The 17,107-nt window shown below is 41.0% G+C and overlaps 1 protein-coding gene across 9 annotated transcripts in view; it reads left to right on the top strand.

The window, feature by feature from the left end:
- The window catches only part of anks1aa (ankyrin repeat and sterile alpha motif domain containing 1Aa), a 56,276-nt gene extending 43,187 nt beyond the window's left edge, over positions 1-13,089 (top strand). For 7 of the 9 annotated variants that reach the window (XM_029507119.1, XM_029507117.1, XM_029507124.1 and 4 more), the window contains 10 exons: positions 3,658-3,756; positions 4,620-4,766; positions 5,343-5,450; positions 5,721-5,891; positions 6,020-6,157; positions 6,250-6,321; positions 6,433-6,519; positions 7,017-7,154; positions 8,626-8,808; positions 10,466-11,799. In XM_029507119.1, the coding sequence (XP_029362979.1) occupies positions 3,658-3,756; positions 4,620-4,766; positions 5,343-5,450; positions 5,721-5,891; positions 6,020-6,157; positions 6,250-6,321; positions 6,433-6,519; positions 7,017-7,154; positions 8,626-8,808; positions 10,466-10,582 (1,260 nt within the window). In that variant the 3' untranslated portion in view covers positions 10,583-11,799. The other 2 variants (XM_029507121.1, XM_029507125.1) reach the window with 2 other exon arrangements.
- Positions 13,090-17,107: the final 4,018 nt, after the last annotated feature.

The following is a 17,107-nucleotide window of genomic DNA, read 5'->3' as shown; positions in this document are numbered from 1 at the left end:
ACTTCTATCTTCAAACACGGCTCACAAACCACCTGGCTTCTTGAAATTGCTGGAGGATTTTGAAAAGAGCTGTAACCTTTGAACAACATCTCCTTCCAACAGAAAATGTTGACCTTTTAATAATCGCAGTTAGGTCTCAACTAGAAATGAGAATGACACCCCACTCGAGTCACTGTGTCATTAAAGACTATTTGTTAATTTGTGCTTGATAAATTAATTGTTAACTGTGTGACCAGACAGATAATGTTGTCTCATTTTATTAGTAGCCAGCATTAGTTCTGCAACAAATCCACAGTGACAATCAACAGATTGCTTCAGTGAATCACAACTAAACAAGCTACAGTCACCAAATTGTTGACTTGTAGCACCACATCCACAGAGCCGTGGATGACTGAAACGTAAGTGCTGTTATATGACCATCACATCTCATGTTAGACATGAGAGGTGAGAAAATAAATTAATTAATTTAATGGTCATATCATTTTCATCATTAAATTCAAGTCTGTACTAGATGAGTAGCAAATGTTTTACCTCACTGGCTGGAAAAAGGACTTCTTTAAACCATCTCATAGGTAGGAGGGGAAAAAAAAAACATCAGTTGAAAAATGGCATGTGCAGTGAGATCCCTAATTAAACAGTGTTTACTCTGCCAGTCAGACTGCTGCGATCTGTCGACCCTGCAGGCTTGCTCTCGAAGCCGATCAATAACAGCAGTGATTGTATTGTGTTCAAGCGCCGAGGCACAGCCAAGCCTCTTCTGAAACCAATTAGATGCGTTTTTTTTATTGACTCATGGAGCAAATGTCCTGATGAAACAAGCTTTTTACGCGACCACACTGTTCTCCAGTCCCTGCCAGTCCTGACGGGTAGTGCGTGTTGAGACAAAAGCAGCTAAACTCTGACGGAGCTCGGTGGACAAGAGCTGGCAATCAGAGTTCATATTTAGTTTGTATTCGAGACAGTCAGGTCTCGAATACAATTAGTTTGAAGCTGGTACTCACAGAGCAATCAAGAGAACTACAAATGTGCTTTAAAGTTTTAGTGGAGGTGATTTTGTTTGTAATGGGTCTAAGAAAGCTGCGCAAAGGTTATAAAGAAACACATACTCTGACGATTCAGCTGTGATTCCTTCTGTCCTTAATGTTGGCTGCTGTCATTAAAGGAATTACTTAAATAAAGTGGTTATGTTGGAAGTCAATGCCACAAAAGCCTGGAGACAAATTGGAGAATCAGTAATGGGTTTGCGCATTAGAAGGGAATGGATTCATAGATTTTTCTGTTGTGCTAATGATGGTGATGTATTGCTGTCCATTAAAAAAAAAAAAAAAAAAAAAACACTTGTGCAGGGATTCGATCGATTACATGGTTAACTTTTGGACACAATGTCAGTTACCTCTGAGTCTCTCCTTACAGGCTTCTGTGGTCTTATGACAGCCTGTTTAGGAGGACAAAGTATGACGGGAGCACTGCTGGTTAGCTTTCCTCTCGACAGTCAGAATAAGTGATCCATGGCCTCGAGCTCCTGGCCTGGATTCAGAGTGTTTTAAACGAAAGGTACTGCTGTGACTGCTCTCAGGATCTGGCAGGGAGAGAGGGGGAGAGAGCAGCGGCATTTTAATGAGAGGACCTGGAAAGGCAGAGACAGATGAGCCACGCAAGCACAGACACAAACCCACCGAGCCTATACTATTCTAATACATTATTCTCACCTATGTTGTGATTTCAGCTCTCTTAAACAAATACATTTTCACTTTTAGACCCACCAACAGCAAAGAATAAGCAAAACCACATAAGTTAGGATTTCTCCAACCGAGTTGTCACCACCAATCCTTTCACATCACACTTTGAGTGTTTTCAATGCTCTTTGTGTGGGGATAAACAACTTATCATGATGGAGCAGAGGTGAATATAATATCAATGTGGTTGGCAATCTGAATTTTATCAACTGCCTCTCAAACATCTGAATAATCCCTTTCAAACTGCTTTCAGAGTTTACATTTAAAATCCAGGTGGCAAAATGTGGATTAAGGCAGACTCTAAATGTTATTTTCATGAAGGTAGCATTTTAAAATTATTTGTTTTCCATCTTGCACATTCAAAAACCAAAAGATGCTACCAAGCTCAATAAACAAAGACATTTCGGTGCAAGAGTAGAAATACACTGTGGGAAAAAATTCAAAATAAAACAGCTGCATTAAAATGCGTCTTCTCAACCACGATAAGGGTAGAAAATAAGCCAGTAAATGGAAGCAAGGAATAGTGGAGCCAGTCTGCTGCAGCTCTATTTCCCCCCACAGAGTCATTTATCATTTAATCTCCAGTGGGACAGTAATGCAATGATCCATGCACTGTGAAAGTGCTATTATCCATCCAGCTCTCCCCAATACTTTACTGCTTCTTCAACTGAGGATTCAATCAGGATGTTGCTGCTAACAGATATCAAGCTTTAAGTTGACACTTAAGTGCAAGGTATTGAAACACAAAAGAGATGCGTCATGATGTCGAAATGTCGACAGTTAACAGCAAATGTTATATTCTTTTTTCCTTTCTTCCTTTATTTACACTCTCTCTTACTCTCCCAGTACAGTGATGCAAACTCCCACTCATCCTAAATGCTCTCAAATTAAATACTCACCTACCATTGTATGATTTTTCAGTGTAAAACTATGTGAGTGCATTACTCAGCAAAAGAGCAATCAACTTAACGATTCCACAGGCAGCATAACACTGTTACAAACTGGTTTGCACCTCCCCTCGACATGTCTACTGCGTCTGGTTGAGAAATAAGCTGTCAGGTGTAACCTCGAGACACTTTCTGTGTGTGTACACAGGGGTGAGCATCACTGGATTAACTTGAGAGTCATATTATTGCTGCACAGAGCCTGATCTGTCACTGTTTGCTCCTGAGGCAGCAGCTCCCGTATAGCATCACAATACTTAAACTGATGAGATTTAGTTGCTGACCTGTTGGTAGAAGTAACACAGCGGGAATTTATGGCCCACAGCTGACAACATGCATCACGCTCATTCACCATCATCCATTTAGTAATGCTTTTTAATAAATTATAAATAATGTGCAATTTTAAGATTTTAGGATACTGCTAATGACCTATATAATGTGTGTTTAGACCCCTCCCCCCCCCCCCCCCCCCCCCCCCAACCTGCAGCCTAATGCTACAGCCTTCCATTGTTTCAGTGGTGTTCTACCCCTGGTATCTATTTGTCGATTCTCGATTCTCGATCTCCTTTATCCATTACCTGCCACTCCATCACAGAGGTGATGGACCTCCCCCCCACCCCCACCCCAAACACTTACATATCTCTTAAGATGTTATCGATGTGGGCCTCATTCTACAGTCCTTTGGATGGACCCCAGGAAGGAGTTTGCACACGTCACTCAGGAATAATTGACTTTTTTTTTTTTTTTTGCCTGCAGCAGTTGCATTTCTTGGGATCAATACTTAACCTTTAGAAATAGGCTCTTCTCACTGAGGTTTCGTCCATCTTTGATTGATGTTAATATTTACATTTTCATACATTATTTGAACATAAATACAGGACTTGATCACATACTGCAGACTAAAGACACAGGCACAACTTGTAACTTAATTCACATAGCCCTAAACAATGCCGTTTTTATGTGTTCTGTTGTAACAGGGGAGCAATGTCATGGAGGACCAGGACCTAAGAGAGATCGGGATCACAGACCCGAGCCACAGAAAGAAGATTCTGTATGCAGCACGCTCGTTGCCCAAGGTGACAAGTCATTCATCACTACTTTAGTGCTTATATCAGCAGAATACAGCCTGACATGACATATGTCGTTTGTTTCCTGGGACGTCAGTGGAGCATTAGAGGGAAAATAACAAAGTACATCTTGTCTATTTTATTTCAAGCTACTTTACACTTGTAGTTACAATCTAGTAATATAGTCACGGGTTACTTTTAAATCAAGATCCAGAATAAAAGATATATTGCATGCTCATAAAATTTTATGCATCATTAAAAGATGAAACCATTAGCTCCTTTGGCTTGTAACCCCTTACTCACCGACATGGTCTGACTGGGGCCATGTGTCGCATTTCTAATATTTATCAGTCACTGTTGCTGCTGTCATTAAGAGATCCACCAAAAAGTGACTTTTACTTTAAATTTCACCTGATTAATGGTAAATAACAGCTTCTGTTCTTTTAGGCCCAAACAAAAAAATATACAATATTTCCAAAATGGGAAAAGATAAGGGGAAGGTGTAGAACTTTAATTTTGCATAGAAGCATTTTTGTTTCATTTTTTCCATACCCTTTCCGCTCTTGATGATTAATTGAGAGGATACTTGGCCCAAACGAAATGAAGGAGTTGAAACTACCCCCAACCTGAAAATAAAATCGAGTTTGTACACGCAAATAACTCAAATCTGTCAGAGGAAACAATCCTTTTCCCATGAGTATTTATGTTTTTGAACATTCATTTAGCTGTAACAGATTTTCACTTTCAGTCAGTTACTTTGTTGAAATTACAATACATGCACTGAGTTGTTTGGATGAATTCCTTGATAGTCAAGATAAAATGGGTTAAAAACTTAGCACCTGCATCAGTGAATGATTTCTTCCCCCCAACAGGTGAAAGCGCTGGGCTGTGACGGCAGCAGCTCTCTGTCCTCTTGGCTGGAGAATCTGGGACTTCATGAGTACTTACACAACTTCCTGACCAGTGGGTACCGCACTCTGGACTGTGTCAAGAACCTGTGGGAGCTGGAGATTGTCAACGTGAGTTGCAGTGATGTACTAGGACTGTAAGGGGTATTAGAGGGTGAAATTAATTTCGCAATGTCCTACAGAAAACTCTGCATAAGAGACAACTCTTGACAGTTTACTGTAGCTACACTTTGGGCAGCCAAGTGACTCGAACAGACTCCTTACAGGAGCACCGTTGAAATAACCCTCCAGGCTTTATTGTGTTTTCATCCATAGATTTTTTTTTTTTTTTTTTTTTAATGTCTGGATTGACTGCAGCATGGGGTTATTTTGTTTTCTCCAAATAAATTCAATCTTTTATTCAAACTGTCAGGGGGCGCTCGTCAGGGATTCAGAATTTAAATGTCAGAAAATAAATTTCTTCCCAGTTATTAAAGTTACCTCGCTTTTAGAGGCATAACTTGTGTGGATATTTGCACCTAGTGACAACTCGGAGATCTTTAAACAGTAAGATATTTAGAGTTTCCTTTAGGATTAGAAGCTTGAATATTTATGGGAAAATGTTATGATAGGTTCAGTAGCAGTGTCTTTTTGGCTAACTTTTCATCTCTTGTGTTCTATATATTTCCCTCTCTCCCCCCTGCCCAGGTGCTAAAGATCACCCTACTTGGTCACAGGAAACGCATCATTGCTTCCTTAGCAGAGAGACCCTATGAGGAACCTCCAGTCAAACCTCCTCGTTTGTCTCAGATCAGAGTGAGAACATGCAGGCTCAAACACAAATATCATTACACCAGCAACTTTCTTAAGCTCACAATTTCGCTTTTAATTCACTTTGAACGGATGTGTGTGGTGAGGAGGGATAAACAGACGTTTGATGGGTTTGACTCCTGCTGGACTCTTGGCTCTGTTAAATAGTTTCAATCACTTAGTTGTTTGTAGTCCAAAAATTCAGCATTTTTGTGAAAGACATCACTGTCGTTTTCAGCACGGGACAACTAACTTCATGTGACTTTCACCCTCCAGTGCCAAGACCTGCCCGGATCCCAGACCTCGTCCCCCATCAGTCAGATGGAGTCCTACACAGGTCGCTCAATGGACCCCCTGCTGCCCATAACAGAGCCAGGGAGGAAAAAAGTGCCAAATACAGATTATGACGTTTCCCAAAGACATCGCAGTGAACGACACAGAACTCATGTATGTTCATGTTAATCTTTATCTCTCACCTCAGCAGTGCAGCATGTCCGTGTGATGCAGTGATCGTAATGTGCACCTCCCTGACTCTTTTGTCTATAAATACAAATACTTTTGAATAATAATTCCAGGAACGGTATGATGAGCGGCATCGAGAGCCTCGCCTGACTTTGAGACCACCAAGTTTGGCAGCACCGTACAATCCGGTCCAGAACTGGCATCACCAACCTGAGAAGCTCATCTTTGAATCCTGTGCTTACGAAGCCAATGTACATTTATCCTTTTTTCATTCTTAAGTGAAGCTGCAGTCATTGAAAATTTTCAGCAACACTGAAATGTTCGCTCTCCTTCTCCCTCTTAGTACCTTGGTTCAATGCTCATTAAGGACCTACGGGGTACTGAGTCCACGCAGGATGCTTGTGCCAAAATGCGGGTATGTTACAAGACCTTCTTCTGCACTCCCAGAGAACAGAACATGACATTATGTACTTTATCTAATTAACAGTAAATTACTTTCTCCCTACACTGCTCTTTTGTCCTCCAGAGGTCGACAGAACAGATGAGAAAAGTCCCGACTATTGTCCTTTCTATCACCTACAAGGGTGTGAAGTTCATTGACGCAGCCAACAAGGTCAGCTGCTGCATCCGCATGCAGTCCACTTGGCATGAAAGTTTGCAGATTAGTTCCCATAATTCTGAACTCCTTGCCGTCATAGGGTGTCACAGACATCCTGCAGGCAGAGATCAAACAAACGCACATTTATTTGACTATTGATTAATTAATATTGTCCCTCCTCAATAACATTTCTCTTTGTGTTTATAAATGCTACATTTTTATTTCTTGACATGGAACACATCTGCTGTTATTCGTTTGACATTAATAAAAAAAGTCTTTGGGAGGTGACTTGGAAGCTCAGCAGGTTTTTACTTTATATAGCTTCACTTTCCCACCATGGCTGGGAAACCTGATTTATGCCTCTCCTGGCCGCCACCCATTGAGTCAGATTTTCATGATGCGTGCCTAATCACAGTAGCATCTGATGAAACTTGATCATGCGTATATGTTTGTTGAAGTGGCAGCTTTCAGGTTTGTTACTGAGTTGTACGCTGTTTCGCTTCTTGATGCAGAACATTATCGCCGAGCATGAAATCAGAAATATTTCATGTGCAGCCCAGGACCCAGAGGACTTGTGCACATTCGCCTACATTACAAAGGACCTGCAGACCAGCCACCACTACTGCCACGTGTTCAGCACAGTGGACGTGGTAAGGAGACCCTCACTGTCCTCCTCTTTTCTATGTTCAACTGAAAAAACTCAGCATAAACTATGTTGACGGTGTTAAGCTGGATGAAAGTAGCCTACCGAGTGTTGAAAACTTCCCTCAATGGTACATTTGAATTCTTCCAGCATCATCATCTGTACTTGCACTGAACAGTTGTGACAGGCAGCACAGTCAACACGGTTATCTCCAGACTGGCCTATCTCTTCAAGGTGTCATGCTTCAGCTGAGGTTTATTGCCTCCAGGTAGAGGCAATCCAACTTTGGCCATGATAACTAGACCTCCCTTATCTGTAATGTACCCCCAGAGATCTGATGATTATCCTACTAATCTGGTTCATATTGCAGGCAGGGTCATTCCAGACAGCGCTAGGTGAAACAGTTTCCTCTGGGTTACTGTAATTCTCTGATCTGTTGTGTTGGGCTTTGGAACAAAGTACCTTAATTTCCAGACTATAGAGCGCACCTGAATATAAGCTGCACTCGCTAAATTTAAAGAGAAAAACAGGTTTGTACATATATAGACCCGCACTTGTTTATAAGCCGCAGGTGTCGGAAATATGGGAGGAAATGGCATATGGCAGGAATTATGTTACACAAAAAGATTTCGCCTTTTCGCCAGATGGATCAACTTTAAATTGAAAGCTGCATCATATTCATTGCTTTGTGTGTTTTCCATGATAAGGGCATGTGCATGAAGCGCAGAATAAATGACAGATCTGAAGAATTTAGTGTGGGTGTGTTTAATTTAATTCGAACAATTTTACTGGTCCACTGTGACCTGTTGGGTAATTTCATTGGTCTGATGTGACACTAAATGTATTGGCGGCATGAAGCTTGTTACCCGTAAAAATCAATAAATTAGCCGCATAGTTGTTAGAACTGCAGGGTTCAAAGCGTGTGAAAAAAGTAGCCACTTACAATCCAGAAATTACAGTATTTTGATAAACTTCAGAAGCTTCTCTGAGTTACTTTAAACTGTATCGGGCATTGACATGCTATGAATGTCTGACCTCATGCCATCAAGGCAGATGATGTGCAGTGTTTGTGCTGGGGAATATTGTTAACTGAACAGTATTCAGATGTTTTTAGAGCTGATGGAAGTCTCGTGAATATGTAGTGCAATGTCACAGTCTCCTGTCCTTACTTTGTGGTGCTTGGTCGTATTTGGAAGCTGTCAGAAAATAACAAAAGAACACAGCAGCAGGGGATTTAACACTCAGCTTCCGCAGATGAATACCGCTACGTCTCCATGTTATGCAATTTTGTTTTGAAGAAGTTTTTATGGAAGAGAAACTTTGCTCAGATGTTTGTTAGGTTTTTTTTTTTTTTTTGCTGTATCACTGCAAATGGAGTACAGTGTTGTTCCCCTGACAGAAAACAAAACTGTGAGAATCAAAGTTGAGAATATTTACCGGGTGTTATATTTGCCTGCTTGACCTCCCTTTCTCTCCAGAACTTGACCTATGAGATTATACTAACCCTGGGCCAGGCGTTTGAAGTGGCCTATCAGCTGGCTCTTCAGGCCCAAAGGACCAAACAGCACCAGAATCTCCCCGCTGGGCCCGGTTCAGAGGGCACAGATGTCAAGTCTAGCAGACCTGTCCCCAAACCACGAGGCAGCGTGAGGAAGTCAGCGGTGAGTTGGCAAAAGATACCTATGTCTCAACTAGATGGCAGCATGTGGAAATGCTAAATACTCACCTGACTCATAACTATTTCTATTATCTATCTAACTATTATCAAAACTATTAGATTTAGAGGGGTGTATATTTTCCTAGAAAGTAATCCAGTTGGTAGTTGTATTGTAAACTCAAAGTACAAAAATGGAAATAAATACAGACCAAAAAAAGATCAGGCTGACTAAGGGCATTGTGTGGCAGGGTGCAGTTGGCTCAGTTTTATATTTTGAGGGGACCACAGTGTTAGATTTTGAAACAACTTGATCAAATCCTGTTTAAAAAAAAAATAAATAAATGACGGGCATTTACTGGCTAATTCAAAATGGAAAGCCTTATAAGAACTGGAGGTGCAACTGTGCCCGGAAAACTTAAATATGTTATATATAACAATCAAAGATGTAAAGATTTAGTTTTCCTTAAAACATATGTCTTTTGTTTTAGAATCAAGCTCTCAAAAGACATTAGACAAGTCTTGTATCAGGCAACAGTGTTTCACATCATTATGATTACGCTGCTGATCTTCATCTGGCTATTAGCATTAAACCATTAACAGGCAAGTGTGTGCTGAATATAAATGTGATAACTACACCTCAGGGGCCAGTGGCATACGTCTGTCTGTCTGCAGTTAATGAACTCAACAGAATCTTTTAAGCATGTGATACTGCTTCAGTGTCGGCATTTGTTTCACTCACCTTTTTGCTTTTTTTGATGTGCACATTCTCTACCTTTTATTCATTCAGTCGTAGTTTTGCTTCAACCAAAGAGACATCTGTGCTGGCCACAACCGATCTGACTCCTACTGTCACACGTTGCACGTCCTACTGTCCCTCATTCTGTCTGTTTTGTTTCTGTTCTTTCCCCTCATTCTTCTTCTGTGCCTCCCCAACTCCTCCTGGTGGAGTTTATCCCTCCCAGGACTCTCCTCCTCTCGTCAGTCGTTGCTGTTACTGTTACGCCTGCACCACCCAACGTCCTTCCTTCCCAACGCTGCATTCTGCCAGCTCTGCTGCTCAGGTGCTGCCCTCTCATCCTGTCACATCTCCATCCTCTCACCCTTTGCCCCTGATTTCTGCCCTTTTTCTCCTGAAACCCCGAAATATCTCTGTGTCTCTTTTAACATATTTTTTGTCAATTTATTTTGCCCTAAATGTATGTTTAACTGTTGTCTACATTATGTGCACTGATGAATGACGTGGCTGTTGCTTTTGACTGGAGGGCCCTCTAATGACTGTTTGGTAGTACAACAAAAAATGCACAGTGCCTGGTGGTGACTGTGGAAATACTGATGCAGAACTACAGTTAAAATCATCGCTGTTTGTTTCTTTACAAGTATAAAAGCACAAATATAAAATCCATTTTAAAGGTTAATAACAAAATACACAGATAAAAAGTTACAGAGCTAATTAATGTGATTGTCTGAGTTCTACAAAAATAAAATAACATAAGACCAAACTAGACATTATGTAAAAATAAATAGAAGTTATTAACAGATTAACTCTGGTTTCTAGTTATTTTCGTTGACAGATGACCAAACACTTACATCTGCGTTATAATTATAGTGCGTAAAATCACTTATTTTTTTTTTCCCCTAATGACTGCTCTCTGTACTCACAGGGGGACCTTGTGGACCAGGAGGGAGATGCTCAGTCCCAGAGCAGTGCCACATGGCTCATGGACCCCAAGGAATCCAAGCGCACTATCAGCACTAAGTATGAGACAACCATATTCTGAATGGAACCCCTCCTCCTCCTTCTGACCTCTCATCCTGGGCCTGGTCTCACCTGCTTTCCTTCCCCCACCTTCTGTGTGCCTTTCACTGTGATTCTGCCTCTCTCTCTGGGCTGGACTTCTGCCCTCCCTCGTCTCCCTTAAGCCATCAGTTGTGTACCGCTCCTACAACAACACTACGACAGCACACTTTATCAACCTTCCTCTGCTTGCTGGTATCACTAACACAACCAGCCCTCCATTTACCTTCACCGTTCGGCTCCTTTCTGCTGTATCCTTCCTTGTATGCTTCCTGAACTCACACAATACACAATACTTCCTTACATCTCCCCCGCCCCCACCCCCCACCCCCCGTCACCATCCTGATATTTATTCTTTAGGATAAACTTCTCTCTTTTTTTTTTTCTTTGGTGCTTTTCCTGCTCTATTAGGCGATGGCCGCTCTGAAGCTTTTCTCTCTGACCTTTCAACTCCTGACTCCTCCGAATGCGGAGAACACTCTAATTTACCACAGCTGAGAGTGACCCACTACACACATCCTTATACCTGGATGGACATGTTCGCTGAGGAAACTGAGAAACTTGCTCTGTAACTCTATGCATCAGCTGGACTTGACCAGACTGTTTGTGTTCAGTGGGGTTCAGGGAGAGGAGTAAAGAGGTTACACAGGATTAACTAAGAGGGAGATTTCTCATTGTCAGCGACTTCTCAAAGCCAAACGAGGGCTAAGATCCTAGCACTGTGATAAGGTCCTGTTGGAGCTAATGAAGTAAGCATTTTGGGGGTATTTCTATGTAGGGAGAAAAACAAATTAGGCACAGTGGCTGATATGGACCTGCATGTTAGTGGTCCACACTGCTCCAGAAAATAGACTTGCTTTGTCTATCAATCAGGACGCAAAGATTCAAACCTGATACTTCCTCTGGTGTGAACTATTTCTGACTCAGCACTTTTTAAAAAAAATCCCCATGAGTGTAAGAAGAAGTGCATCTTCTTCTGTCTTGTCTTTATTTTTCTTCTTTTCACAACAATTGCCTTCTGTGTTCATCCCATCAGTCCGGCCTTTCATTTAGCCAATCACAGCACGTTAATATTTGACTATTGCCCACGAATAGAGTTAATCATTGTGAGGAGCTAATCTGTCACCATCATGCTTGTTGTGTCCATTATTGCAGTGTTTTATTTTAACCTCCCTGCTCTGTGTGCATGTGTCTGTGTCCCTTCCCTATAGCTGAACACTGTGGCCACTCCCAGCCAGTAAGAAGGGACAGGAATGAGCCCCGTTGCATGTTGTGCAGGAGGTTTTTTGGTTTTTGGTTTTTTAATTTGGAAAAGTGACCTACTTCACATGCAGCAGATCCCATCATCAGTCAGATCGTGCTCACAAGTGGTCACAGGCCTGGAGAAAAAGAGACCTAAAGCACGCTCTGCTGGTTCATCTGACCTCACCGTCTTCATCACATGCGATGCTTACCTTCACGTCCAGAAAATTATTCTTATCCTTCCTCAGATGTTGCTGTCATGCTCTGTGCTTCTCTTGAGAAGGGAATGGTTGGCTGTCAGTCTGACAAGCATCATTCACAGAGCCAACAGTTGTGCTTTCTGGAGCTGCTACCTGCAGGTTCAAATGCAGAACTTGTAGTTACAGTAGAAGTGGCAGAGATGAGGAACATATTTTTTTACAACACAAAGGTACAAACTGTCAATAAGAGACCTCGCACTGTAGGTACACACTCATTCCTGGATTTCTTTCCCAAAACACTGTAGCGTTTACAGACTGTAAGCCTCTCATCCACACTATATGTTTATAGCTGTGATAAATGATGTCATCTTGCACAGGAGGACCTCGCTAACCAAACTCAAAAAGCAGAGGGAGTGAACTGACACTACAAAGACAGTTGTAAAGTGATGTTAACAGGGAAGCAGCTTTCATTTGATTTGAAATGTTTCTCGTTTTTTGTTTTTTGTTTTTTTTTTTGTTTTTTTTTTTTTTTGGGGGGGGGGTTTGTATGTTTTAAATGTATTATAGGACAATGACGTGTCCTAATGCAGGAACTGGATCAGGTGTGGTTCTCTGCCGTTCTCTCTACTTCCTTGCTTCTTTGTCCAGTCAATCTAGGTAAGATTATTCGCCAAACCTGCCATGCAGGTTGGTACATCTTTAGATTTTAGCTGCTGAACAGAACAATAGGGTGCAGCATGTCTCCTAATGAACTAACTCCCAGTATGCTGACTGTTAATGGTACATTTTTGGTCAGCTGATGTGTATATGGGTACGTAGTTAGGTCGTTTTGATTTAACTGTTGTATATGTGGTATGTTGTCAGGCCAGTACGATAACTATGGTACACTATACACTGGTGTTGGCACCTTCAGCCATCAGCCTGGTCCCATTCTGCTTTTGCACATTAAGGATCAGGAGAGATATTTTGGGACTAATCTGATGACAACAAACAATGATAATGATATTGTACATGAATCTAGCGGTCTGTATTTTGATACCGGAATGATTTTTGCTTTTTATATATATATATATATATATATATATATATATATATATATATATATATATATATATATATATGTGTGTGTGTATATATAGAATTTGTGTGTGTGTGTATGTATGTATGTACGTACGTATTTTTGACTTTTGTCAAAAGAGAGAAAAGGACTATGTCTTATAGTTAAGCATATCGTGAATAAACACCCTACGATTTAAAAAAAAAAAAAAAAAAAAAAAAAAAAGACTGAGAGAACAATGACTCAGAAGAGGGACCTCACTTCAGAAAAAAAAAGATTGTAAATAATCTTGGGCTTCCAGTCTTTTTTATGATTATTTTTCATAATTGTACAACTAATAAATGGCACAAGTAGAAACGTTGCCCATGTGAGTTTTTCTCTGATCATTGTTACCATGGAAATCCTCTTTTCCTCCCCAACTCTTCCACAATTACCAGTCACATTTCAACAGCTTACAGTACACTTGTGCAGCAGGTGTCGCAGGCCAAGAGGGTTTTTGGGTTCTTTCAGAGTGGCTCAATTTCTCAGAGGTCAATCAAGGTCAGCAGACATGCCAGGATGAAATATGTGGTCCTCGGTCTTCACGTCCTTTTCACAAACACATTTATTATTTATTTATTTATTTCATTACTTGTATATCTTAATCTGCTTCAGATTGTTAAGTGATATTAATTTTAATCTTTCCTACAAGAAAAATTAGTCAACAGGAGAAAATGACCAAAGCTAAGCCAAATTGCGTGAAATATCCCAGCGATACCTAATCTCAAAACAGTTATCAGGTTTGTGTATCTAACGTTTGTAACATCAACAATTGCATCATTTCTTGCTTTTGTGTAATTCTATGGAGCCTCCGTTTTAACACACTAACTACCTTACTTATACTGTAAAGTTTTTAAAAAGAAAAAAGTGATGAGGTCATTGATTACAAAAAACAAAACAAAGAATAAGAGCAACATGTCAGATGGTGTTTTTGGATTATATGTAAAATATGAGTATGGATCTACACATTTGCTCATTTACATAGATATGCTACAGACGTCACAGATGTATGCTGCTGGTCCTGAAAAACAAATCGCCATGTTGCATACTGATTGTGAGATTCATATCCTCAGACAAACCGGCTTTGTTCATAAATTACAGCATGCATAACCTGGCACCTCACAGTGTCCAGGCTGTAGACATTGCACACAAAAGCCATGATGTATTTCTTTTGTTGGCAGCAAAAGTGTAAACAAAATGCCATTTTATAATAATAAACTAATGATTTATTGATAGGAATTCAAGGTTCAGAGAAATAAGCTTAGCTTTCTGGTGACCAAGATGTGGAAAATCTCCAGCTGGGACTTACCTTTTATTTGGTAATTATACAGATAGAAATGTATTTGTAATAAATGCTTTTTTTTTCTCCCCTACTGAACCAACAAGTCCAATTAGGCACATTGCCTAAATGCTGCTGAAGAACCATCAGTGCATTGGAATGACTTTTAATGAAGTATCAGGTGCTTGAACAAAATATAATATTTGAATTGTTCTGGCTCTTCAATGATTCAACAGTCATTTTTAAAAGCCATAGTACCTGGATCACTGATGAAATTAGGGAATGAAAGGACATAAAAGTGATGTGGAGAGACAGTATGGAGAGTGACATTAACCCTCCTGTCGTGTTTGGGTCAAATCTGACCGATTTACAACTTAAAACACTCATAAATATTGTGTTTTACATCTGATTGCCTCAAGACCTTATGATATCCTCCACACTATGCACTTGGACATATAAAAGTGATGATCACCTCTTTCATTGAATTTTGAGTGTTTTAATCAACCTTGTTACACCTGTGGTGTTCCCAGTCAAAAGTGACCGCCATAGGAAATGAAAGGATATCCAGACTATATTCATCCATCAGACAGAAAATATCCCCATACACACCACCCCAACTCACTCACTCACTCACTCACTCACACACACACACACACACACACACACACACACATTTCAGACAGAACAATGTCTTTTGCAGGTACACATCTCTTTCCCGCGCTTATGCGCCAATCATCCCATGTGAACCAACTTCCCGATGAAACAATGTATCATATCTTCACACAGACTAGACAGGTGTCTGTTATGTGAACCCATCTCTTTCCCACGCTTTTGTGTCTATCCCCCACGTGAACCACACCTTCTAGACTAATCAGTGTATCATCTTCACACAGACTCCATATATAAAACATGATGTTTGCCTTGCACTTCTTTTACTCTGAGCACAATAAGTAGGCCACTGACCAAGAGGTTCTGGTCCAGCTTTTTGGACATGATGAAGAGGGCACTGAAATTGAACCAGAGATAGAGGAGGATGTCTCGGAATTGGAAGACAACCTAGATTTTGATCCAGATTTTGAGGAGACTGACCAGTCAACAGATGGAGAGGGAGAGGCACCTGAGGAGACATTTCAGTCCAAGAGTGGACACTTGTTCTGGTCTTCATCCCCCCAGGACAGAAGAAGTAGAGCAAGAATGGAAAACATCATAAAGATAACGCCAGGGCCAACATGGTATGCAACATCACATGTGGATGACATCAAGTCCAGCTTCCAACTCTTTTTACCAGAGTCCATTGAGGGAATTACACTCGAGATGGCAAACCTGGAGGGGAAGCGTGTGTTTGGGGACACCTGGAGAGAAATCGACCTGGTAGACCTCCAAGCCTACATAGGTCTGTTGATTTTAGCTGGAGTATATCGCTCAAACAATGAGGCTACAAAAAGTCTGTGGGATGCAGTGTCTGGGAGGCCTACATTCCAGGCAACTATATCCTTACAACAGTTTCATGTAATTTCAATAATTATTCAATCTGATAACAGAGATACACGACCCGTCCGCTGGCGAAATGACAAACTGGCTGCCATCAGGAACATTTGGGACAGGTGGGTGGAGCGCCTACCACATGTACAATCTAGGCCCTGACATGACAGTTGATGAGCGCCTGGTTCCTTTCAGAGGTCGCTGTTCCTTGAAGGTGTACATTCCAAGCAAATCAGGGAAATATGGAATAAAGATCTGGGCAGCATTGGTGACTCCTCTTATTCAAAGGCGCCAGCACATTCCCCACACACCAGCCTCTGCCAGTCTGGTTAGGAGTGTGCAAGCCCCAGCCCAAGCCACTGCCCTGGCTGCTCTCCCCCAACAAGGACATGGGCAGAAAAGGAAGCGCTGTGAGCTCTGTACCCCTAGAGATGACAAAACAAGCCTGAGATGCTGCAAAGGTGATGCCTATGTTTGCAAGGTCCACTCTGACCTGAGATTCACATGCACACACACACAACTTCATGTTGAGTTTGGTCATGTTTAGTTTTCACATTAGATGTTCATTTTGTAATACATTTTCAGTGCCTATTTGTATTTTCACTGCAGTTGCATTTTATGTCTAATTCTATAAATTCATGTTAAACACTACTTTGAGACATTGTTCACAGCTAAAGAATGTTGAATAAAATGTGGTGGTTTTTGTGCTAATTTAAGAGCAGTTAAAACAGACCGGTCAATTTTGACCAGGAACACGCAAGTAAGGGGCGGGAGGTGAACACGACCGGAGGGTTAATGTTTGCTGTTGCAGTTATGGAAAGGGAACCACACTAGCACATTGATGAAGAGTTAAAGGAGTGACCTTCGCAAATGTTCAAGTGCGTTAAAAATAAGGAACTGCACCAACTGCTGAGGAGAGAGGAACCGAAAGTGCACCTGCATCAGCTGGTATTGTTTGTCCTAAAGATAATAGGGCTCTCAAGGAAGAAAACTGCAAGCTGGAGTGAGTCTCTCTGTGCTCAGAAAAGGAAAAGAAGATACAAGGCAAAAATTGACATTGGCATTTCTCTACGCCACAGAAGACAGTTCGGGCTGTGTGAGTGCCCTCAGATACTTTGATGCCAAATAAATTTTGGTTCTTCTAGACTGGTAAAAGTAAACACTTGTTAATGTCACAGTCACCTCCTATAGTAGTATGACATATGTAAT

Source organism: Echeneis naucrates, chromosome 7 (assembly GCF_900963305.1).
Source record: "Echeneis naucrates chromosome 7, fEcheNa1.1, whole genome shotgun sequence".
Classification (NCBI taxonomy): domain Eukaryota; kingdom Metazoa; phylum Chordata; class Actinopteri; order Carangiformes; family Echeneidae; genus Echeneis; species Echeneis naucrates.
The sequence above is the reverse complement of the archived record's forward strand: the minus strand, read 5'-3'. Positions and strand labels throughout refer to the sequence as shown.